This window comes from Panulirus ornatus, chromosome 35 (genome assembly GCF_036320965.1).
Source record: "Panulirus ornatus isolate Po-2019 chromosome 35, ASM3632096v1, whole genome shotgun sequence".
Taxonomy (NCBI): Eukaryota; Metazoa; Arthropoda; class Malacostraca; order Decapoda; family Palinuridae; genus Panulirus; species Panulirus ornatus.
The window spans coordinates 2,222,374-2,249,130 of record NC_092258.1 but is presented as its reverse complement, the minus strand read 5'-3'; the positions used below and the strand labels follow the sequence as shown (position 1 = coordinate 2,249,130).

Below are 26,757 nucleotides of genomic sequence, written 5' to 3'. Positions count from 1 at the left end.
GGTTTTTCTTGATCACTGTTTCCTGCATTAGCTGTTCTCTAGGTGTCACATGCAAAGTACCGAAACCATTGCCACTCAGTCTGTTAACAGCATCATCCCATGAATTCCATATTCTGATTCACCCTATCCTGTGCATGCTGTTCGTTCATCCTCCTGCATGTTCAGACCCCAATCACTCCAACCATCCATCTCAAATTTGGTCTCCCCTTCTCTTTGGTCCCTCCTTCTAATATTTTTATTTTTTAAATTTTTGTATTTACATTGTTAAATATAGTATCATCATTATTAAGACTATTTTTTCATTATTTTTTCGTTCTTGATTGCTGTTTCCTATTTTAGCAAGGTAGCATCAGGAATAGATGAAGAAAGGCCACTTTCACACCATTCTGTAGATGTTGTGTGTAAGGCACCAAAACCACAGCTCCTGCTCACAGCCAGGCCCCATAGACCTTTCCAAGGTTTTGCCTGGCCACTTCACATACCTTAGTTTAGTCCATTGAGGGTGTCAACCCCTTTATACCACATCATTCTAATTCACTCTGTCCCATGCACACCTTTAACCCTCTTGAGTGTTCAGGCCCTGTTCACCCAAAATCTTTTTCACTCCATCCTTCCATCTTTACTTTGGTCTCTCCTTTCCTGTTGTTCTCTCCACTTTTGACACAGATATCCTCTATGTCAACCTCTCCTCACTCATTCTCTCCACATATGCAAACCAATTCAGCACATCCTCTTCATCTCCCTCAACCACACTCTTTTTATTACCAGACCTCTCTTTTACCCTTTTATTATTTACTCCATCAAACTACTTCACTGGCCTCAAAACATTTCATTTCCATGACCATTACCACCATCTGGACATCATCTATAACCCATGCCTTTCATCCTTATGATACTGTTATGACTACTATACCTTCATATATATACCCATTTTTATTATTACTATCATAGAACCCTAAAACACCTCATACAGAGTCTCGTAATTGTAAGGTTGTATTACATTGAGGAGCAGGGACTGAATGGACTCATTTGAAAAAGTTCTCTGACAAGACTACACTTTTTCATCAGTTGATGATGATACAGCCTTGCAAAAAGTGACTTTTTCATTCGCTGTGTAACCTTAAGCTGGCAAAATCCAGGAACACTTACATAGCTCACCTCATATACTTACATAACTCACCTCATAATGATGGAGAGATCTCATTACATCAGGATGTCATTCAACAGTTCACTGAAACCCATGTTATAAGTGCTGCAGGAGCTACATCTCTTCCTTGTATATTAGCTGACTCTTCTTCATCTTCTATCCCATCATTGTGATCATAACACGAAAGTGCACTTAGGGACTTATCACATTTCATTTTCCTTGTGGTTATCGGCAAATACTAGATCATACGCACCACTGTGGCCTCTTGCAGTGCTGTTTCCTGTTGGGCAGGGTGGCACCCAAAATGAGTAATGGCAAGCAAATAAATGTGTGTGTGTATGTATATATGTCTGTGTGTGTTAGTTATGTATATGTGTGTGCTTGTATAGGCATTTATATATACACATGTGGAAAGGGAGCTGTGGTTTTGGTGCATTACACGACAGCTAGAGATTGTGTGAGTGAATGTGGCCTTTTTTTTGTCTTTTCCTGGTGCTACCTGTGTGTCAGGTAGAAACGGGAACAGATGAAGGCATCAAGTATGAACATGTACATGTGTGTATATATGTGTGTGTATGTATATGTATGCATATATATGGGCATTTATGATATGTGTATATGAGTGGTTGGGCCATTCTTCGTCTGTTTCCTGGCACTACCGCTGACACGGGAAGCAGTGAATAAGTATAATAATAATAATAAACATATACTATTATTATTTATTTATTATACCTGATCGCCATTTCCTGCATCAGCGAGGTAGCACCAGGAAACAGACAAAGAAAGGCCCATCCACTCACATACACACATATATATACATAATGCCCATACGTGCATATATATACATACATATCAACATACACCTCCAACTTGGTCTCCCACTTATTGTTCCCTCCACCTGACACATATATCCTCTTTGTCAATCTTTTTCTTTCATACTATTCGCCATTTCCCGCCTCAGCAAGGTAGCGTTAAGAACAGAGGACTGGGCCTCTGAGGAAACATCCTCACCCAGCCCCATTCTCTGTTCCTTCCTTTGGAAAAAAAAAAAAAAAAAAAAAAAAGAGAGAGGGGAGGATTTCCAGTCCCCCGCTCCCTCCCCTTTTAGTCGCCTTCTACGACACGCAGGGAATACGTGGGAAGTATTCTTTCTCCCCTATCCCCAGGGATAATCTATCAATCTATCCTCACTAATTCTCTCCATATGTCCAAACCATTTCAACAAACCCTCTTCTGCTCTCTACACCACACATCTCTCTTACCCTTGCATTACTTATTCAATCAAACCACCTCACACCACATATTGTCCTCAAACATTTCATTTCCAACACATTCACCCTCCTCTGTACAACCCCATCTATAGCCCATGCCTTGCAACCATATAATATTGTTGGAACCACTATTCATTCAAACACACCCATTTTTGTTCTCTGAGATAATGTTTTCCCACACATTCTTCATCGCTCCCAGAACCTTTGCCCCTCCCCAACCCTGTGACTCGCTTCCACGGTTCCATTCGCTGCTAAGTCCATTCCTGGATATCCAAAACACTTTACTTCCTCCATTCAAACTTACATCCCAACTAACTTGGCCCTCAACCCTGCTGAACCTAATAACCATGCTCTAATTCATATTTACTCTCAACTTTCTCCTTTCTCTCCCTTTTCTAAACTCAGTCTCCAACTTCTGCAGTTTCTCACTCAAATCAGCCACCATTGCTGTATCATCGACAAACAACATGTCTGTAATAGAAACAATTTTAAAGTATTATTCTAATGCATCAGAATTTTTCATTTGTAATATTTGAAGACCAGAGTTGTGAAAAGAGTGCATTATAAATTTTATTCAAGTTATTGAGAGTCCTTTCATTGCATCAAATTGAATACTTCTTGGGTTTTCACTGTGATATTTTAACATATGCCTAATGAAGATTTTTTTTTGTTTCATGGAAAGGGCCATTATCTGGTAGATCTGAGTAAGGATCCCATTTATTGCCAGAATTCCTTGTTTAATTCTTCAACCAGAGCAATATCTTTCTGTATATCAATATAGAGATGCAAATCATGTTTAAAACACATTTAGATATTCAGGAATTCCAATCATTCCTCGTTACACATCACCCTATAATTTCTATTCTTTTATCAAAATAGTTTTATATATTAGAAAAAAATTCAAGGTATATTCTATGGCACCATAATTTCCCATTGAAAATATTTGAAGATTATGAATTTTAGTCAACTTTGAGAGTTTTGTCACTGAATCCTTTAAAACTGTAAAGTTATGGCTATTCTTTGAGTGATATTTTAACATAAGCTATTCATATTTTGCTGAAAAGTCATTATTTGGTAGATCCTTGAGTAAGAATCCCAGTTATTAACTGAATTTCTTATCCTTTGAATTCTTGAATAAAGTAAATATCTTTCTGTAAATCAATACAGAGATACAAATCATTTGTTTAATGTGACATTTATATTCAGTGATTCTACCATCCAAATAATTGAGATTATGGGTGTAAGAAATCCTTACCACATCTTAGATAAGCCTTTCCTGAAATATTTAGTTGATTTCATAAGGACACCTCATAGTAATGAAAACAACTTTGTTCTACATCTCATTGGGTGAAACCACTCAGACAAGTTTGATCCCTTCACAGCAAACGGGCTAGGCAAGTGCACATAAAGAACATACACACAATGCATTCCTCACATTAAATATGGCACATTGGTTTATCATATATGTAAGCAAGCACCTTTTATATTAAGTATATTTCAGACCTTGGTTCCCCAGTCCCACATCCAGGAAAAAGGTCATGAGTGCCAAATTTCCTGGGCTTACTAAATTTCAAAACCTGTTCCATCCATTACACATAACTCCACTCCCATCTAAATGGGGTGAATCAAGTGCATATAGACAAACAACTTTTGTGGAAATATATTTTGCAGAACCAGGGTCAATAACCCTATGGGCAGCCAGAAGAAAGGGATGCCCAATTACCTGGGGTACACCTTCTTCCATGCAATCCTTATAAATATATAACGATCACAGGGAAAATAGATATTTTCTAATTCGTCATATATTTATTATAAAATAATCAAATCCTCTGTTCAACACTTCCTCATTGGTCAACATTAAACATAACAAAGTGGGGGACCAGACACTTAAAAAATTTCATATGCCCATTAAAATACAATTATACAGGACAAGAACGGGGACTTCCAATGAGCAGGTGTTGTTAGACAATACAATCAACAATTTACATACATACATCACGTTGAGCGTTGGAAAATGTGAAAACAAACTTATCAAATCTTTAAAGAGAAATAAATTAAAGAATTGTTTAGAGGACAGGTGGGTGAGGCGTCGTGACGGGAGGAAAACTGGCTGCAACTTCCCCCACCCACATACCTTCCATCTCGCCTTACTGCCCACATAAACGTCCTCCCTTTCGTAGGTTGAGGGGGGCATGGAACGGGCCAGCATTGGGCAATGTGTACTAGTTTGTTAGGGTTGATGGTGGTAGCAGCAGCAGCTATCCCTCGAGTCCGCTGCATGTGAACACTTTCCCCAATACCCTCCCCCTTCACTGTCAAACTGACAGTACCAGCAAAAGACAGCAGACCTCCCTTACGGCAAGTGCGTTACCTACAAGGAATGTCAAAGATGAAGGGAGATCACTGTTGAGGTTGTGCCTGCACTGCAGTCTGCAGCTCTGGGAGCTCTTGGGCACAGGGGTATAACAATACCATTACATTTACATTCTTTCATCATTTATTGTGCAGAAATGTACAGGCACAATCCCCATAGTACATCCTGCTCTAGAAGTTCAGCAAGCTAGAATGCACCATACATGTCTAGCTAATACCTTGGCAAAAGACCTATTTGCACTCTTCAAATTATAAACAAGACAGCAACTGCCCAATGACTAATGCAAAATTGTACAAAGTTACCGTAATAAAATTTTTCTTTCGATCTTTTTATGTAACCACTGAGTTTATTTTCTTCGTCTTTCATAAGCCTAGATAAGCCCTATGTAGGGCTAATAAATTGTCTTTTAAGGAATTGGCATGAGTTTTTAGCTCAGGATCTGTAGTCTATACTTCAGATTTGCTTCAAGGAAGCATAATATCGTTCCTGTTTTGCAGATATAAAGCACTGCAAAAATAACAATCACATTTTGTAGTCTGTATGAGAATCCGTGAATTACTTACAAAATATTTACAAGGTACTATCTACAAGGGCTAAGTAGCACACTGGTACTATAATGTCTCCACAAACTTAGAGAGTTTGTCTTGCGGGGTAACGTCTGCCTCTGAGGTGGCCACCATACCACCCATTTGTTGGTTATTGGCAGGTTGTAGGGGAGGCAGCCCCTGGTGAGTTTGATGCCCACTTCCTGGCCCTAATTGGGAGAGCATCATAGAATCTCCTGGAGTGCCACTACCACCCATGGCTGGGCCTTGCTGGCTACCATGATGTGGAGAATGCACTGGAGCTGGGTGGTGTGGAGAGGGCACTGGTCCCGCACGAGGGGACGGGATGCGTGGGGACGGGATGGGACCATGATTTCTGGGAGAGGGATTAGGTTGTGGCGACCGTACTGTTTGGGGTAAATTACTTGGTGGAGGAGATGTAACCGTTTGTATCAGCTGCTGTGGGGACGGGTTGGTCATGGTTGACCCAGGGGGCATCATCCCTGAGGCAACAGTTTGAGGTGACATAGATGGTGGCACTGGTTTCATTTGTTGTTGCTGCATCAACATTTGTTGCTGCTGTTGCTGCTGAGGAAACCCTTGCCCAAACTGGCCATCTCCACCCTGATAATTATGCTGCTGAGGAAAGTTAATTTGTCGTCTTTGTGTATACAATGGTGCCTGAGGTTGCTGGAAGCCCCCTGGTTGAGACTGCTGTTGCTGCTGCTGCTGTTGCTGCTGCTGTCGTATTTGCATAAGTTTCTGTTGTTGGTACCACTGCTGCTGATGTGTCATATTCGCCTGGTTTGGTGGAACTCCCATAGGTTGCTGCTGACCCTGAATGGGTTGGTTAGTGGCCATTTGGGTCACTATACCTCCAGGCATTGTGGTCTGCATACCACCTGGTTGAATATTGGGTTGTAACCCACCTGGTTGCATACTAGGCTGCAATGACCCTTGCACAGTTCCCTGTATCCCACTAGTACCTTGGGGTATTATGCCTGGTTGACCTGTGGTTCCCTGTGGGTTTTGTTGTTGCTGTTGTTGTTGCTGCTGCTGCTGTTGCTGCTGCTGCTGCTGTTGTTGTTGCTGTTGTTGTTGTTGCTGCTGCTGCTGCTGTTGCTGCTGACTTTGCTGTTGAATTTGGCGATGTCTAATGAAAGCTGCCATTAACTGGGGATGGGTCTTAAGTATCTGTAATACCTCAGATTGCTGATGCGGCCCTGAGGGATTCTTAAGAGTTTGGAGAAGCTGCTGTAGGGCTTGTGTGGCATTCCTCTGGGGCTGCCCACCAGGCTGGCCTGGCTGACCAGGCTGCCCTGGCTGTCCAGGAGGGCCCATAACAGCTGGGCCAGGAGGTCCTTGCTGACTCATTGGGTTGGGTTGTGTCATCATCCCTGGTCTGATACCACCACCCTGCCCTTGTTGTTGCTGCCCAATAATTCCACCAGGCCCCGGGTTTGGATATCTATAAAAACAAAAATAATAAAATTAAGCCTAAATACAATGTCAGGAAATGACTCTGCAAGTCACAGTAATCTGAACATATGAAGAAAAACTTGCAGTAATCTGAACATATGAAGAAAACTCGCAGTAATCTGAACAAATGAAGAAAAAACCACCACCTTCATCTAGTGTTGTTATAATTCTATAGCTATAAAGCAGGATAAATTACATATTCTAATGCACCACAAAGCACTACCTCATCACTTGCCCTACCGACATTCCTGGTTTAGAAACTTCTCCAACCTCTGCTTTTGGTTTGCTGGACAAGGCTACAAGAAACCTATGGCCACAAGACATTACCCAATACACAAAATAAAATTTCAGAAGCTGCCATGGATACTCAATCCTCGATACCGTAGTTAATAAAATGGTATACACTCCTTCCCAACATAAATGTCCTTGGGTTCCTTTCTGACCATCCAGTCAGATCTCGAAATGGTCATATGTCGGATGCATGTCATCATGACATGTAGAATCTGTATCCCTGTAAAGCATTCTTTTATCCTACTTAATTTCCATCATGATTATCTCTTTTTTAATAAACAGCTTTATTATACGATTCTGTAGTTTCTTTTTATTTTCATCTGATTCTTTGGTTTATACTTCATCAATTTTATTTTTTAATTTATACTTTCTTCTGGTCATATGTAGAGATGGTTGTAAGTCGCATAGGCTGTAAATAGGGGATCAGGAGTACATTATTCCACGTTTATATACTCAAAACCATGGTAGGCAAGGGACCTCTATACACATTAGCTAGAGTGAAATTGTTAAGTTTTATGATTTCTTTAGCTCTCTTAAGATGCTGAAGTGTGAGCTCTCTTAAGATGCTGAAGTGTGATAGCACCAAAAAAAATCTTAAAGATAGCCACATGTTTCAAATGAGTAAACACCCAACATGTACATGCAAGTTAACTTTATCTATTCAGCATTAATATCTATGTCAGGTGGATGACAAAAAAAAAAAAAAAAAAATGTAAATCCCCTTTTATTACTACTTTTTTTTTCAATATTTCACAAAAGAATGCAGTACTGTTCTTCCTATGTGCTTTTGCCTCTCATAAACCTACTTACCTCTTAAACCTTCATATTCTCTCCAAAGCAACTCGAGAGCCTTCATGATACTGCATCATGATATTGCATTAGACTTGCACAATGTCCATTGAATAATAAAAAAAAAAAATATATACCTGTTCCACAACTGCTCCATTCCTGGTAAAACTCTGTTTTGTTGCTGTTGTTGCTGCTGCTGTTGTTGCTGTTGTTGCTGCTGCTGTTGTTGCTGTTGCTGCTGCTGCTGCATGACCGCATTAGGTTTACCCATTGGGTTCATCGGCGAAACCTGAGGGCCCATATTGATCTGAGGTATGGCACCAGTGGGCATCTGAGTGCGGACTGGCTGCTGCGGTGCAATGGGAGGAGGCATCATGGGTGCTTGGCTTACTGCAGCATTACCAGGATTACCCTTTCCATAGCTCACAGCAGTGGCAGGGCCAGTTTGTCGTGCAGCTTCTTCCTGAACCTGTCATAAATGTAAATGGTGTAAGCATTCAAATCTTCATATATCTTAAGAATAATGACTCATTAAAGCCTTCATCTAAAACACCTAAAGTAACACTTGACAATAATACAGATTTCAGGCTGAAAAAAAAAGAAAATAATGTGGAAAATTCACAAAGAACATCAAACAAGCAGCTTTACATCACCCAATTAAACACTGGCTTACTCTATACAGAACATCTCTATTCACAATGAAATCCATCATCAATATCTTAATTCCTAATAAATTAGAACAACATATAAGTGTGATGAAAAAAGAAAAATCATATGGACACTGCACAGCAAACATCAAACAGGCAGTTTTACATCCCACAATTTAACACTGGTTTACTCTATATAAAACATCTGCATCCCCAATGAAATCCCTAACAAATATGAGAGCCACTCCCACTCGACAAAATCCCAGGCATACTAAGCATTACAAATGACATATAGATGACATTCCCCTCCTAAATCACAAACATCATAACAAAAGACAAAAGCCATAGATATGATTAATGATCTCAAAACACTCACCAGCACTAATTTTGGACTAGAAAAATTATCCCTTAGCACCCTTTCACAAACATTTCATTTATAAACTTAATCTTCAACTATGCTTCAACTACTTGATCATCCACCCTCAAGAGCAAACAACAAAACCACAAAGCACAAAAACTTGACACTCACAACAATTACAAGTCACTCATTAATCCCTATAAGACCCAAGCAGTACTAGTATGTTTTATGGTATGGATAGCCTCATCATACTTGTACACAATGCTTCCTCCCACCCTTATTTAAATCTGGGGGCACAATTTACTAGTGTGAAGAGGTACTTTACGTCATAAGCAACTGTAATTAGCACTGGGAAAAAATCCTAGTCAAAGTTAACCATACAGCACAATGTCTTCCTTTCATGGGGCCCTACCCATACTCGTAAAGTTTGCCTTTTCCTGCCATCATTTCAACAGAAAGGGGCACTTCATCAGTATGTACAAATGCCTTACATTTGGAAAGAATCCTTGACTGTCATCCACACAACACAATGTGGAAAATTATGGCCCTGGGGTACACCCCATATTAATTAGAGGCAAACTGGCAATATTCTTTGGGGCACTAATTATGAAGAATGATTCAGCGATTGTTTAACAGTTAACAGTGGGAGAAATTTTTTTTGTAGATCTATAATCTGTAGGTGTTGATGGAGGACATGAAGATATCTTGTGTCAATGGAAGCAAAAAAAACATCATACAGTGAGCTTACATGGCACACCAAAGTAAATGTCCATAGAGCAACATACATAGAGTACAGTGATGTGGTATTCAGAGGGTAACATGCTATCAATGGATGTAACCAAAACGAGAAGTTAGGAGAGATAGGTAGTATGTTTGAGGAAAGAATCCTGGATGTTCAGGCTCTGGGTGAAACAAAGCTCAAGGGTAAAGGGGAAGAGTGGTCTGGGAAACTCTTGGGCATAAAGTCAAGGGTTGGTGAGAGGGCAAGAGCTAGGGAAGGAGTAGCACTACTCAAGAAGCAGTTGTGGGAGTATGTGACAGAGCGTAAGAAAGTAAATTCTAGATTGAACAACTCCCATCTTCTTTAAAAATGCCATCCAATTCTTTGTTTATAGCCTATCACTAACCCTATCTGTAACCTCTAAACCCCCTCCCCTTCAACTTTGTTTCACACAAAAAAATCTAATTAGTATAAGTGAAATTACAAAAATCAAAAATAAAGATAGAAGGCTATATATTAACATGAAATGATTAGAAAGGAATGTGCAAGAAACCTATTAATATGTTGGACATATGGTATACTACAGATCACTGAAAACCTTTTGTTATTGAGGTGGGGTAATATGTATTGAGTGAAATAATGAGTGTCAAGTTATTTCAAAGGAGGAAGCAAAGGGAATAACTATATCATGCACTACAGGGACCTTTTGTGAGGGTCTAGGTGTCAATGGAATCACTGGTCCGGATAAGAAATAAAAATTCTGTCCACATAGTAATTAATCTAGTTCTGTATAAGTGTGTAACCCATTGATCATTTTATCTAACAGTAAACTGATGATATCAGTAAGCTGAATGGCAGTAAAAACCTGATGAACCCCACATAAAAAGGACCAGATTTTCAGGTAATGTCTAAACAGATAAGTTATTAAGTCTGAATATTATGGCACAAAATAATTGTCAATTTATTAAGAACAGTTCTGTTAGGCATACCTGTGCAATAGCCTTCATTACATTTGGTGGAGGTGGTGCCTGTGTAGCAGGTTTGATACCTGGTTGAGTGTTGTGGATGGGACTCTGTACAGGCTGAGGAACTGATGCAGTTGGCTGAGGCATTGATGGATTAGCTGCTACACCAAACATTCGTGCATTCATCTGATGCATTCTTCTCTTCATTAATTGCTGCTGCTGGAACCTTTGCTGCATTTCCTGTTGCCGCAACTTTTGCTTAATGTTAAAGCAATATGGAACAACACACCTTTGTTCTTTACAATTTCTTGCATGATAACAACAAAGGGCAATGAGCTGTTTACAAATTGCACATCCACCATTATTCTTCTTTTTGCAAGACTTGGTATGAGACAAAACCCTCTTCATCTTCTGACAAGATGGAAGCCTGCAGTTTGCATCTCTACACTGAGAAGCATGTACCAAAGACTGTATACACCGCTGTATAGACTGTCTTCGTGCCTCCTGTGGGTTAAGGTTCTTATTCTCAGTGGAGACTGATCCATCTTCTAGATCCAGTCCAAGTTTTATCATCTTATGAGAATGACCTTCAGACTTGAAGCAAGAGGTACAAAGATCAAAGTCATCACACTCTTGGCAGTGGTAACGTGTCTCCACATGAGCCTTGCAGTTATTGCAAGTATACACAAAGCGGTCCTGCCCTTGATTATGAAGCTCATACATCATAACCATCGTAGAGTATTTGGCACGGCGTAATGATGAGAACTCCAAGTGCCGTTCACTGGCCAGTGTGAGAAAGGCATCCCTACCATCCATGAGATCACATACCATGATAGGATCAGGGTCCTGAATGGGGGGCAAACTAACTGCGGACTGTGCACTATGCAATCTAATTACAAAGAATACATCTTTGTGTTTCTCCATTGTTGCAAATATTTTCTGAGCAAGATCATTACAGCCAGCTGAATTACTCTTGCTCTTTGACTTGTTCTTCTGTTGACTTTTACTCTTGTTCTTGGTTTTGTGTTTCTTCTGACCTTTCTTCTTACCATCTTGACTTGTTTCCTCCTCCTCCTCTTGCCCCATAGCTGCCTGTGCTGCTGCTTCTGCTGCCGCTGCTTCCTCTTGCTTTCGTTTCTCCTCTTCCTCCTGGTCTAGTTCTTTAATACTCTCCTCCATGACATTGGGCCAGAAGTCACCTTCAAAATAGGGTAACTCTGCAGGAGATTTCATGTTGTCTTCAAAGGCTTGTTTATGAATATCCTTGTAATCTAAAACTATTCTCTCTATAATACCCTTATCTAGCATCTTCTTGTACCACTCTTGCAGGCGCTTTGGTTTAGGGATCTTCTGGTCACTAGGATGACAGTGAAAGATGTAGTCATCCCCTTCTGATGGTGGACATGCCCATATGTGTGCCATTGTGTACCTGAATTATAAATGTTGGATGTACATGATAATATTTCTGATGAATCATGACTTAAAAATCATATGCAAGAATTAATGCAATTTTCTTCAATATAAAGTTCTTTATGGATATAAAAAAGCAAATACATGTCTACTAATCTGGTAATTACTGCTGTTTTCTGTTATTTACCAAATTCATTATTCATGTAATATCCTACCAGTGAAGCATCACATTCAACAAAATTCTGCCCAATCTCTGGTCATACCAAATTCATACACTTACAATTTCCAAATACATGTATCAGTATGTATATGGAGTTACAGAGATTATCTAAACAAAGCCTAAAGAGTGGGAGAGGGAGGAATACAGGGTGAAGCAATTTTCTCTACGGAACGGAAAAGACCGAGTGGTCATTTTAAAATAGTTATGCAAACTAAAATTCATACTTACTATTGTTTACCTATCTTTCAACATGTAAAAACATATGTATTTTTGTTCATACACAATGGAATAAAATATTATAAATATATGAGAGATGGTAATGCCATAGGAACTGTGGTGTTTTCTGGCCAAATGTTGTTGAATCTAAGTTAAACCATACTTTTATGGAAGTGGTCTGTACTTTGTTCAACAGATGGTTCCACTCATAAAAAATGTGGCATAAAGACATTTTTGGTTCTAACAAGATTTAACCAACTTTCCTGGAATTTCATCCCATTCCCTGAAGCAGCAACCACTAATGAACTGTTTACCATACCACATTATCAAAGTCTCTGATTAGGTGTGAACATATCCAACCCTTTTTACCTAATTTGAAACAGATTATTCATGAATGTATTCTAACTTTCCTATATCTTTGGCAATGTATTGTGGCCAAAATTGTACTGAATACGCTCACAGAGATCTTACTATACTTTTAAATAGATGTATTACAATTTCTTTAATTTGAAATTTCTCCCAGTAAAACCTTGTTTTCTCTCTGCCTTTTTGGTCTTTTAAGTGAATACTGTTAACTGTTGAGCTCATTTGGCATTTCCAGGTTAGTGATTAATGTTAAGTTCCAGACTTGTCAGTTAAGGATGAATATACTTTAAATTTCTTTTTACTATAATCTTGAGTACACCAGGGTGGTTTACTCTTCCTCCACCTTCGTATAGTATTCATAATCTATCAATCTATCTATATCCCTGGCACCCATTCCCTTCGGAACCTACAATACATATACAGTCAATTTGAGAAATGGATAAATATTGCCTACCTAATAGTTGATAGGCATCCAATGACCAGGGAGGTATATAGCCAGTACAATCCACCTGGGTATCGGGAGGGTTTGTCATGACTGCATCATGAGTCAGCACTTTTGAGGTTGTCAAATTACACTCCTGACCCAGGTAGCTATCTTTTCTATCTACCTAACTCACATGTAGACTGCAAGCACTCTGTCCACAAATATGCAATCTATTCTTGTCATACATGACATTAAAAGACACCAAACTCACATAGCTCATTCTTCTTAACTCTACATTTTCCTGCAGTGAGCACTATGCACTAGCCCTGCCTCTTGGCAAAATGATTTGAACAACAGATAGAAGCAGTGGTTAGGACCATTTAGGATGGAGCATTAAGTAGATACAGTCAGTAGGATCATTAGGTCTCTGCAAATACTGCACTAGAGCTCCCCTAAGCGTCCGCAGCATATGAAGGGTGAGGCACTAAAGACTAAGAGGCAGCACTGAAGTTCAATTGTATAGAGACTCTATTGTCGTGGCCACTCCCTTGAGGAACTTCCAGGAGGGAACAGTTGTCAGAGATACAGACTGATAGCTAGATATATATATGTAAATATAACTAGATGCCACAAAATAATGCAAAAAATTCACTTGGAAATTTCAAAATACCAAGAAAAATTTAAATACTCACCCCAACTGTTTCACATAGTCTAGATAGCCCAGAAGAATTTCATGATAGACAGCAGTTCTATACTGTCTTGGTCTGAAGAAATGTACACTGTCTAAGTAAGCTAAGTATACTCTCCGAGTATTCGGTACAGGACTGTCAGACCCATACTCTTGCACATGCATACCAAAGAAGCACACATCATGTCCATCTATATCTTCATAAGCAAAAAGAGCTTTGGCACGATAAGGGAATTCAGGAGCAAGCTGTCCTGTGTCCACAAATCTGAAAAATGAAAAAATCAAACATTTCAATGTGTGTTCGCATATAATAAATACAATGTTTTCCACATGCCCAACAGAATGGCAGATTCAACATCCTCCCCAGAGGAAAAGGTCTCAGCTTTCCCCTCAGCAGTGGTAAAATTTAACTCCTACAGAAAACTTATCACCAAATTAAGACTAAATTAAAAGATATATTAATAATCGTCTTTTCCTGCATACGCTTCAGTTTACTCCTAAATCTGGATATAGGCTATCAAGAGTGCTAAAGCCAAATGGAATCCAAAACTTACAAAATTTTAGTATAGATAGCATGGGAACAAGAAACAATGGATATGGAAAAAATAAGGTTGCATAATTATTTAAAAAATTAGTGACTTTACATTAAGGATAAAAAAAAAAGAGGGAAGGAAGAAATCAAGAACAAATTCTTTAAAGTTCTGATTACAATAAAGAAACTATAAAAGGATGACTGTAATCAAGAACAATATAAAACTCTGTACATATCCTATAAACTAGCCCTTAATGTGAAAACAGTTTTCAGTCAACTCCAAAATTGGTACATATCAAATATGAACTTAAAATCCAAAAGCCTCTTCTCTCACCTGGTCTTCATGCCTCCTTTAACTTCAACAACTTTATCCGTTGAAGATACAACCCTAATATAAACTTCACCGGCACCAGCCTCCTTCTTCTTTAAGAAGTTGTTAACCCGAGTTTCCAAGAAGTTACTCAGTTTTGTAGTTGGCAGCTTCTTGGCAGTAAATTTATTTTCTTTACGAATTTGATTCTTTTTCTTGAGGCAACCATCACAGACAAAGCCTTGTGGCCATATGGCCTCCATGTACAGCACACATATTTGATGCTGCTTGCGACCACATTCAAGGCACTCCACGAGGGGCTCCAGGTCTAGAGCATCATTCTTCATCTCCGTAAACTGAGATTTCTTGATTATCCTAATAAGCAAATGGTGAGCATTGTTAAAATTTTAAACATTAGTTTGGCAAAGAAATCTTAGACAATAGTTAAAAAAAAAATCAGAGCAGTAAATTCTAACCCTTCCTGTGAAGTAGTAATCACACAGCAGCCCACTCTGCACTCTGCATTAGACATCTAAAGAGCACTCGACACTGTTCTCAAGACAGTCTCACACAAATGGTAGTCAACACCACCCTCTTCAACAATGAAAACATGTGCCTGGCCAATTTCATTGCTAGACACCATGCTAGAGTCAACCAAATTGGCTACAATTCTAAAACACTTTAAACTTTACAATGGAATTAACTCTACAATGGATTCCCACGACCTTCTTCATTCTCTTCCTACATGACCTATTACCCCTGGAAAATTACAACATGAATTCATTTTCATGTGAAGACAAGCTCACAATCACACCAAAGCAGAAACAACAAACATATTGCATTTCATTACACAACTTGAACAATGACACACCAAGATGAGAATGTCTGAAATTCTAGAAGTTTTAAACCACTCTTTAACCCCAAACAGACACGAATCAAGCTGCACTACACAGTCATCTTGAATGAATAATCATTCCCAATGTACAAAACAAAAACAACCATTCTTGGCATTACATATGAAAATCAATCCCCCACACCAATAACATCACCATAAGTGCAACACAAATTAAATGCCCTGAACACTAATTGGCATTAATTTAAGACATGCAAAAAAACAAACAAATCATCTGACCTACTTTATGTCTGACCTGCCTGGTCTTCTGTGCTCTCAAAATCAAGTAAAACAAAACTGCAAACCACATAAAACTGTGCACTCAAAACAATCATCTGCTACCTATCAACAAGAAACACACAACAATATAATAAAACAAAATACTCCCAATACAATCCCACCTCAATCATGCTCTGCACTCAATTCTATGCAACAACATTAGATACTCCCATCCAATTTACCCTATAATGAACAACAAACCCTCAAGTGGAATTAAAAAGTATACTCTTACCTCCATTTTGATCATTTCTACTTGCAGATGCCCTCCCCCCATCTCAAAAATACAACACTGTCAAAACACACACTGAAATAACCCAACAGGCACTAAAAACCACACTCCCAACTTAAGTCTTAAAACTTTAACCCACAAGACAGACACCCATCAGAAACCATACATCCTACTTCAATAACCTATAATCAGATCACCCATCCCAACAAATATAACACTGACAAAATACATAAGATGAAATAACCCAACAAGCAATAAACAACTGTCTTTCCAACTTAGTCGAAAACTCCTAACCCACCAAACATACTCATCAGAGACCACACTCCTCAAACAAATGTCACACTATCCCACTTACACTCTGCATGTCACCCACACCTAAAAGTTACATCCTTTCAACATATCCCAGGACCCTTCATGTCCACAATGCAACAGCTACCCTGAAGAAAACACTAAGCACTTACTAACCAATTGCCCTGTACTTTTTGCAAATAGATGCAAAACCAACATCACAATATTTTATGACCTACGGTCCTGACCAGAAAACATAGCTGGTTCTGAGTGCTGAGAATACTCATAAGGGTCAGGGTAGAAGGGACTACTAAGGGAGAAAGATAAGGTAAGGTATGGATGTTCCCAGATTCTGCCTCCTTGATGTTACACCACAGATTAAAATTCACCTTTGGTGAGGCTGTACCCCTAGAAGTGCAGTCCTGTCAGAGAACTTCTCTCTTCAAAGAGTCTACTTTTCCCTGCAACTTATAAAGGCTGCTATAGCCTTTATAAAGATCCTAGGTAACACTAGAACTCTTTCAAAGAAATCTGTCCTAGTATGATGATAAATAATATATAAATATCTCAAGCACTTGGGGCCTGAATATACAGGAGTGTGAAAGGTGTGCATAAGATCAAGATAACTGGATCAATGAGGTATAAAGGGAGCAGTGTGCCATCAATGGACCGAGCCTAAGCAAAATATGCAGCAGGGGGAAACAACAGAAAGGTCTGTGCAGCCTAGATGTGGATAAGGGGCAATGATTTCAATGAATTTCATTTTTCTCCTCAGCAGATTCTTACTAGTGTATGAAATAATAATTATGCATGTATTCAAAAAATATAAAAAAAACAGCTGAAACAAATGGAATTCTTACCTAACTTGAACATCAGTGATCACTTTTCATTTAAAAAACTCAACTTACAATCAGTTAATGATGTAGTAAACTGTATTTTTCATATATTTTTCGATACTATACTCAAGGAGCTCTTACATGAATTAATCATTACCAATTTATTCAAATCATATAGAAAACAGACAAGAAATTCTTACATTGCTTCCACAGGCCTTCAGTTCAAAGCATTCATATTATACTAGAGAATGGTACAGCAAATTATTTTTTTCTGTACATTTTTCAAAACAATTCTGTTTAGTAGCTTCTAACCCAAGGCATGAATTAATAGTCATCAACAAATTCGAAAACATGGGAGAAATTAGCTTAAACAACTGAAATTCTTACCTAGCTCTAGGATGCTTACAGTCACCTCTGATTAAAAGTTCAGCTTATAATCAGTGGATTGTAAAGTAATTCAAATTTTCATACATTTTTCTACACAATTCTCTTCTATTAGTTCTTACCTAATGCAGTAATTAATAGTTAGCAACAAATGCAGATAAATATGGGAGAAAACGGCTGAGCCAAATGGAATAATTACAATTTCCAAATGCTTGTGATTGCCTTCATTTTTAACTGACAAAATTGAGTGCAATCACCAGGATGGCCAGACAATTCTAATTCTTGACCAAGTTCTCAAAAAAAACGGGGAGGTAATTTAAGTACCGAGATTCATAAAACCTAATTATAAAAGCATGTAAAATCTCATTCAAGTGTACCTGAATTATAAAATGTAAAACCTCATTCAAATGTACCTGAATTTCAAGACATCAGCATTACAAACATCAGTCCAACACCTCTCAGGACCACTAATGACCAAGATACAAATTCAAGAGGATAAGCCCTGAACAGCTACTCCTCATATGCCCTGTGTTACCTTGCCCAGACAAACAGATATCACATTTCAGTACCTGTGGTTACAGCCAGAGAACATGGTCAACTTCCTGAGAGGTGCATGACCACCATGATAGGGGTTATGGAGTTGTAAGATTCAAATTCAAGGCTCTTGGGACTAAAGTCACCAAGTCCTTTATACTATGATCAGAGATATCATTTGAACATTTACAAAGTGACGTGTCAAGTACTTACAGAGCAGGTTGGGATGGATCTTCTCCCATGGTTATGCTGTCCCCCTGGATGTCATTAAAACATCTATAGCAATATGTATATCTGAAAAGGAACAACAGAGTATATATCAAAACCATTTACAATCACTTTATGTGTGTTCTTTTATCACTGCCAGACATCATTATTTCTTTAAAACATCAATGTTAAACAATTACCTTGCACAACATAAGAAGACAAGAATAAATATGGCAGATATTTACTTTTATATTCACCTATTATAAATAATCATTGTTTCCCGTGTCAGCAAGATAGCACCATGAAACAGACAAAGAATGGCCCATCCACTCATATACACATATATATTGCATAAACACCCATATACATATCAACATATAAATATGTATACATACACACACACAGACATAAACATATATATACATGTACATATTCATAATTGCTTGCCTTCATCCATTCCTGTCACTACCCAACCCCACAGGAAACAGCATCACAACCCCCCACTTCAGCGAGGTAGCCCCAGGAAAACTGACAAAAAAGGCCACATTCATTCACACTCAGTCTCTAGCTGTCATGTGTAATGCACCAAAACCACAGCTCCCAATCCATATCCAGGCCCTACAGACCTTTCCATGGCTTACGAGAGACACTTCACATGCCCTGGTTCAAGTCCACTGACCCAAGTATATGACATTATTCCGATTCACACTATTCCTAGCATACCTCTCACCCTCCTGTTTGTTTAGGCCCAGATCGTTCAAAATCTTTTTTACTCCATCCTTCCACCTCCAATTTGGTCTCCTGCTTCTCCTTGTTCCCTCTACCTCTGACACATTTATCCTCTTTGTCAATTTTCCCTCTCATTCTCTCCATATGTCCAAACCATTTCAACACACCCTCGTCTGCTCTCTCAACCACTCTTTTTATTTCCACACATCTCTCTTACCCTTTCATTACTCACTTGATCAAACCACCTCCCACCACATGCTGTCCTCAAACATTTCATTTCCAACACATCCACCCTCCTCCATCCAACCCTATCTATAGCCCATGCCTCACAACCATATAACACTGTTGGAACTACTAATCCTTCAAACATACCCATTTTTGCTCTCCAAGATAACATTCTCTCCCATACATTTTTCATCGCTCCCAGAACCTTCACCCACTCCCCCTTCCTGTGACTCACTTCCGATTCCATGGTTCCATCCACTGCTAAGTCCACTCCCAGATATCTAAAATACTTCACTTCCTCTAATTTTTCTCCATTCAAACTTTCATCCCAATTAACTTGTCCCACAACCCTACTGAACCTAATAACCTTGCTCTTATTCACATTAATTCTCAACTTCTCCTTTCACACACTTTACCAAACTCAGTCACCAACTTCTGCAGTTTCTCACACAAATTAGCCATATGTCTGTGTGTATATATATATGTATACATTGAAATGTATAAGTATGTATATGTGTGTGTGGACGTGTATGTAAAACAGTAAAATGCTGAATGACAAAGACATTGACATCATCATATGTATACCCCATGGTAACTTTTTGTAACTATAGAAACTCGCGTTTTTTTTTTTAATTTTCCAAAAGAAGGGACAGAGAAGGGGGCCAGGTGAGGATATTCCCTCAAAGGTCCAGTCCTCTGTTCTTAACGCAACCTCGCTTATGCGGGAGATGGTGAATAGTATGAAAGAAAGAAGAAACAAAAGGGATTAACTCTTATGACATCTGGTTTAAAATGCCAAAAGCTGGGACCTGGAGCAAAATTCACAAAAGAAAAAAAATCAGAATACATAGTGAAAGGGTCAATAAAAATCTACAAAATCAGATTCTTTACAAACCTATTCTGGTAGCTGAAGTATTTGGCGTCACGAGGAATAGTGCAAAGTTGCTTTCCATAACAACAAAGCACCTGAGGATTGAAGGTATATTTGCGTCCACAGCAGTACCCCAACTCCTGCATGACTGGGTCTATCTCAGCTTCAAATACTTCTGCAAGCTGCCAACATAAAAGTTATTAATGAGTGCATCAAAATACAAAAAAAAAAGTCTAGAGTATAAATGACCAAATAAAGATCAACAATGAAAAAAAATTCATGCACTAATATTGCTTTTAAAACATTAACAACTTTTGTTACAATTAAGATAATATAAATAACCATTACTTCATGTTACTAAAAGGATATTTTTCATTTCCTTATAATACACAAACAAAAACTATCTTACTTTTGTGCAATATCTATAGACACGAGATGTTTTCCTATTGTAGATCCATGCATTGTCAAACATAAGCCACACATCATCCACATAGTCCCATGGATCTGTGTACTGGCCCGTGTCTAATTTCCTCTTGATAGTAGACAGGTCCATTGGTTTCTTAATAATATCAAAGTAATCTGGGATTCCTAGAGCCTGTGGGTCAACAGGCTGCCGGAAAGGTATTGATTCAGGATCTTGCCGATATAACTTTTCTAAAGTAGGAACAAGATGTTGGCGTAACTCATCAGGTTTGAATAAAGGTGGCCGATCTTTGGAGGCTGATGCTGAAACAACAGGTGCTGGTTTGGGTGGTGTAGGTGCAGGTCTTCTAGGGGTTACTCCACCACTGGCAGGTTTATCACCTTTGCAATTGCTACCTTCATTAGAATTACTAGATTCACTTGGAGTGCCAACTACTGGACTCTTGGCTTCCTCCTTTATAAATGGTTCTTTTTTCACATTACTTTCTTCTGGAGCAGTATTAACTTCCATAGGTTCAGGATTTGGTTCAGTTTTCATTTCTTTCCCATCAGATTCCTCAGGCTCACTTTTACTTTCTGGCGTCTCCGTCTTAATCTGAATTTTACAAGGTTTAATATCAGACTTATCATCTGTCATCTCTGTTGGAGTAGACTGACTGACCACTGCATTATCTTTAGTATGAATGGACGTGGGTACAACTGTGTTCTCACTATTGGCATTTGTTGTAATCATACCAGGCTGTGAAGTAGGTGGGAAGGAGTTTTCACTGCTTGCAACATTGGCGATAGAACTTGGAGTAGACTGTGAAGCCATACTCATGGGGATACCTAAATTGGCTGCAACTGAAGACACTGGTATGGCTGGAGAGGTTCGATTAGATATCTGGTTCATGACAGAAGAATCATTTGGAGTGCTATACGGCGGAGGAGGAATACTAGGTCTAGGACCAGACATCATATCCCCATGGGGAACAGTGCCTGGGAACTGACCCGAAGAATTGACCACAGTGCTGTTACTAGCAGTGGTTGTTGTAGTTAACGGCCCACTAATGGGAGGGCCTATAACCATCTGATTACTAGACTGGCACACTGAAGTAGGCTGAGATACTTGATTGTTAGCCATGGGATGGTTGGTTGGGATCAGATTCCCTATTGGATGTGTTGGTCGGGGACCTGTGGGACGGGCTACCATACCTAAAAAAACAAGAAAGAAAAACTTAATAAAACCTAAAAAGAAAATTACTACACCTACATAACACCATACCCAATACCCTTTCAAAAAATTAAAAGAAACAAGATTTCTTATCCACCCTACCCATAGCTGAAGCTCCTGAAGTTGTGGGAGTAAGGATTGGACCCTGAGCAACAACTGGTCCAGAAGGAACTACGCCTGGAGCAGGACCAGGAGGACCAGGTGGCCCAGGAGCTCCATCCCGCGGGGTTGTCTGTTTCCTCTGTAAACGTTTTTCCTCCAGCTCTTTTTGAATCTTGTATATTTTTTCGGCCAAGAGATGATAATACTCAGGCTGAAGACAAGAAAACCAAAATTAGAAAGCAGCTAAGACTGAGAACTTCTAGTCCTACCTTACACTTAAGATATGATAATCACACATCCAAGATTTAAACTAAAGAAACGAAAGAGAAATAATAAAAGTATGTGATTCATATTCCTTCACTTCATGTCAAGTGGAAGACACCTGAACATTAGGCTATGGAAGGAAAAGCCAAGAAGGATGGGGAATGATTAGAAGAGGGATGTGGGAAGGTGTAGGTAAAAAAGAGAATGACGTGAATGGGAAAGACATTTAAATACATTCTAATCTCGAAGACTCCCTGACTCCCCTTTAAGCACAAACATGAAATCCTTTAGTAAGAAATTGGAGTAGCAATTTCAAAAGCAATACTTCTGCCTAAACGTCCACAACTGTATTTCATAATGTACAAAAATCCAAATCCCAGCAACAGAAAATACCACTCAAGGCTCTCTCTAACCATTAAGAAATAATCAAAGATGCATTCATTACATTCGAGCACAGCAAACCAAGATCTGAGTGAAAAGGTTAACATCTTGAGATTGTTGTCAAAGTCCCAAAGGGATTCCTTCAGATCAAAAAATTTTCAATGCACAACAGGAAACCCAGGGCATCAGTGCTCTTCTGTACATGATACCAGTCTATAAAAGTATGGTGGGGATTCATCCTCTTGCTTGAACAACAAAATCTCTAATATCAGGCCTAGCTAATACTCACCCAGATTGCATACAGTAACTTTACACACGAGTAATAACAGACAAATTACCATTAACTAATGCCAACATAATCTTCAACCCTGATGATCCACTTACTAATCCTATGTTCACTCCTGTAATCTCATTCTGAACAGTCTAAAAAGCTCTTCTCTCTCCAATCACAAGCAAGGCTTACAGCTCTTGGTGCCATCCATCCCCCTGTACTGAAACAGTGTGCCTCTGATATTGCACTTGAGCTTGCTTGACTGTTCTGTTTCTGTTTAAAAACCAGAACTTTTCCTTCTTCTTGGAAACATGCATGGGTAAATCCCACCCTAGGAAGGGTGACCATTCTAACCCCTTGAACTATCGTCTTGTTGCCATAACATCTACAATTTCCAAAGTCTATGAATCCCTCCTCAACTCCCATATCCTAAGGCATCTTGAATCTCAGTCTTCTCTCTGATCACCACTATGGCTTTGATAAGGCATAATCCACTGATTTTCCTTCATGTTGTACTAATGTCAGGTAATAATCCCTGAAAGAGTATGGGAAATCCTATGTAATTGCCCTTGACATATCCCCTCTTTTGGTTTCCCTTACTTTGTTCCCTCATATCTAGCTTCCTCTCTAGCTAATCTATCTCTCTCAAGCTAACTTCAAAACTGGATCTGCTTTCCCTCCCTTGCAATGTTGTATCATTTTACCTTTCCTATTGCCATTACTATGGTTTTAGTCTCCAAGAGTTGGGTGCTTGTGTGCACCCATTGCTAGACCATGCAATACTCAGCAATCTGCTGTGTCACATGATCACTGTATGGTCGTTGACAACTGAAGGATGGGCTGTTTTGATAACCGTCTCCTTCCCCACACACAAAAGCTTAAACATAAAAAAGTTAAAAATGTTAAACATAAAACTTTAACCCATGTACATACATGCATTCCCTGAACGATGAAGATAAAAGAAACAATATTTCAACTTGACTCTTACCCTTGAGTTTGCCATTTCAAACATGTCCCCTTCCACTTTTCTGGCATAGGCAACAAGATTCTGCATTCTCTTATCAAGCATTGCCTGGGGGTCTGGAGTTGGGAAGATGGCTTGTACACTGAAATGAATATCAAACATGATTAGAATGCTATAAACAAGGAATAGGAATACTACAAAGTGGCAAAGGAAGCAAATTTAAATGTCATTACAAAAAAACACATAACTCAAGTATGTAAAGTCCCTGAATAGTAGCAGCTGTGCTGACTCAGGACAGAGAAAGATAAACAAGAGCATCATTTGGTGGGTATAATCTAAACAATATTGATCACTGTGAAGCAGAAGCTGATGTACTAAATATGGAGTAAATTGTACAATTAACTTTGTTCTTATAGGTCACTAATGCACTAAAGTTGGTGTATTCTTGGTTTGTTTTACATCCAGCATAGTTTGTATATAACAGTAAATTATTCAACAAAATTCAACTTATGAAAACAAATGATGCAATATTTACTATATCACACTGCATGATTTCTTTAAAGCTCTAAAAATCTGGCTTCAAAATCAAAAATGCAAATGTTAAAATGCATAACAGATATTGTTAAAACAATATTGTACAATTAACTTTGTTCTTATAGGTCACTAATGCACTAAAGTTGGTGTATTCTTGGTTTGTTTTACATCCAGCATAGTTTGTATATAACAGTAAATTATTCAACAAAATTCAACTTATGAAAACAAATGATGCAATATTTACTATATCACACTGCATGATTTCTTTAAAGCTCTAAAAATCTGGCTTCAAAATCAAAAATGCAAATGTTAAAATGCATAACAGATATTGTTAAAACATCTAACTAAAGCCATATAAAGTATAGCACTATACACAATAGGCACTTGCATCATCTAATGACCTGCCACAAGTTTAATATTGCAAAAAATGGTTCATGAGTTCAAATAATGCATTCTTAAACCCATTCTACATCACCATGACCTTTCCTTAACAGTTTCCAAACCTCTCAGCTTTTCACTTAACCTCTCCTGGTATGTTTCCCACTTTCATTCAAAAAATATTCATCTCTTATCATCATATATTTATTCACATTTATAAGCCTACATCACCTAGAGCAAAATAAACACATACACATTTCTACCTTATAATCTAACAAACTCATTCCATACCTCTAAAATAGCACACACACACACACACACACACACACAAACACTATGTCTCTCATACCCACTTTAAAACAAAAAAAATTTTTTTTTTTTTTTTGCTTTGTCGCTGTCTCCCGCGTTTGCGAGGTAGCGCAAGGAAACAGACAAAAGAAATGGCCCAACCCACCCCCATACACATGTATATACATACGTCCACACACACAAATATACATACCTACACAGCTTTCCATGGTTTACCCCACACGCTTCACATGCCCTGATTCAACCCACTGACAGCACGTCAACCCCGGTATACCACATTGATCCAATTCACTCAATTCCTTGCCCTCCTTTCACCCTCCTGCATGTTCAGGCCCCGATCACACAAAATCTTTTTCACTCCATCTTTCCACCTCCAATTTGGTCTCCCTCCTCTCCTCGTTCCCTCCACCTCCGACACATATATCCTCTTGGTCAATCTTTCCTCACTCATTCTCTCCATGTGCCCAAACCATTTCAAAACACCCTCTTCTGCTCTCTCAACCACACTCTTTTTATTTCCACACATCTCTCTTACCCTTACGTTACTTACTTGATCAAACCACCTCACACCACACACTGTCCTCAAACATCTCATTTCCAGCACATCCATCCTCCTGTGCACAACTCTATCCATAGCCCATGCCTCGCAACCATACAACATTGTTGGAACCACTATTCCTTCAAACATACCCATTTTTGCTTTCCGAGATAATGTTCTTGACTTCCACACATTCTTCAAGGCTCCCAGGATTTTCGCCCCCTCCCCCACCCTATGATCCACTTCCGCTTCCATGGTTCCATCCACTCCCAGATATCTAAAACACTTTACTTCCTCCAGTTTTTCTCCATTCAAACTTACCTCCCAATTGACTTGACCCTCAACCCTACTGTACCTAATAACCTTGCTCTTATTCACATTTACTCTTAACTTTCTTCTTTCACACACTTTACCAAACTCAGTCACCAGCTTCTGCAGTTTCTCACATGAATCAGCCACCAGTGCTGTATCATCAGCGAACAACAACTGACTCACTTCCCAAGCTCTCTCATCCATAACAGACTTCATACTTGCCCCTCTTTCCAAAACTCTTGCATTCACCTCCCTAACAACCCCATCCATAAACAAATTAAACAACCATGGAGACATCACACACCCCTGCCGCAAACCTACATTCACTGAGAACCAATCACTTTCCTCTCTTCCTACACGTACACATGCCTTACATCCTCGATAAAAACTTTTCACTGCTTCTAACAACTTGCCTCCCATACCATATATTCTTAATACCTTCCACAGAGCATCTCTATCAACTCTATCATATGCCTTCTCCAGATCCATAAATGCTACATACAAATCCATTTGCTTTTCTAAGTATTTCTCACATACATTCTTCAAAGCAAACACCTGATCCACACATCCTCTACCACTTCTGAAACTACACTGCTCTTCCCCAATCTGATGCTCTGTACATGCCTTCACCCTCTCAATCAATACCATATAATTTACCAGGAATACTCAACAAACTTTTTTTTTTTTTTTTTCATACTATTTGCCATTTCCCGCGTTAGCGAGGTAGCGTTAAGAACAGAGAACTGGGCTTTAGAGGGAATATCCTCACCTGACCCCCTTCTCTGTTCCTTCTTTTGGAAAATTAAAAAAAAAAAAAAAAAAAAAAAAAAAAAAAAAAAAA

General features: G+C 38.9%; 1 protein-coding gene across 2 annotated transcripts in view; it reads right to left on the bottom strand.

The window, feature by feature from the left end:
• Positions 1–4,204: 4,204 nt before the first annotated feature.
• The window catches only part of nej (CREB binding protein nejire), a 48,436-nt gene continuing 25,883 nt past the window's right edge, over positions 4,205–26,757 (bottom strand). For both annotated transcript variants that reach the window (XM_071682871.1, XM_071682870.1), the window contains exons 6-15: positions 23,870–23,987; positions 21,966–22,176; positions 20,637–21,844; positions 20,252–20,409; positions 18,409–18,489; positions 14,778–15,128; positions 13,916–14,176; positions 10,612–12,016; positions 8,034–8,365; positions 4,205–6,805 (exon numbers count right to left, since the gene is read on the bottom strand). In XM_071682871.1, coding sequence (XP_071538972.1) covers positions 5,404–6,805; positions 8,034–8,365; positions 10,612–12,016; positions 13,916–14,176; positions 14,778–15,128; positions 18,409–18,489; positions 20,252–20,409; positions 20,637–21,844; positions 21,966–22,176; positions 23,870–23,987 — 5,527 coding nt within the window. In that variant the 3' untranslated portion in view covers positions 4,205–5,403. The remainder of the gene's footprint in view (positions 6,806–8,033; positions 8,366–10,611; positions 12,017–13,915; positions 14,177–14,777; positions 15,129–18,408; positions 18,490–20,251; positions 20,410–20,636; positions 21,845–21,965; positions 22,177–23,869; positions 23,988–26,757) is intronic.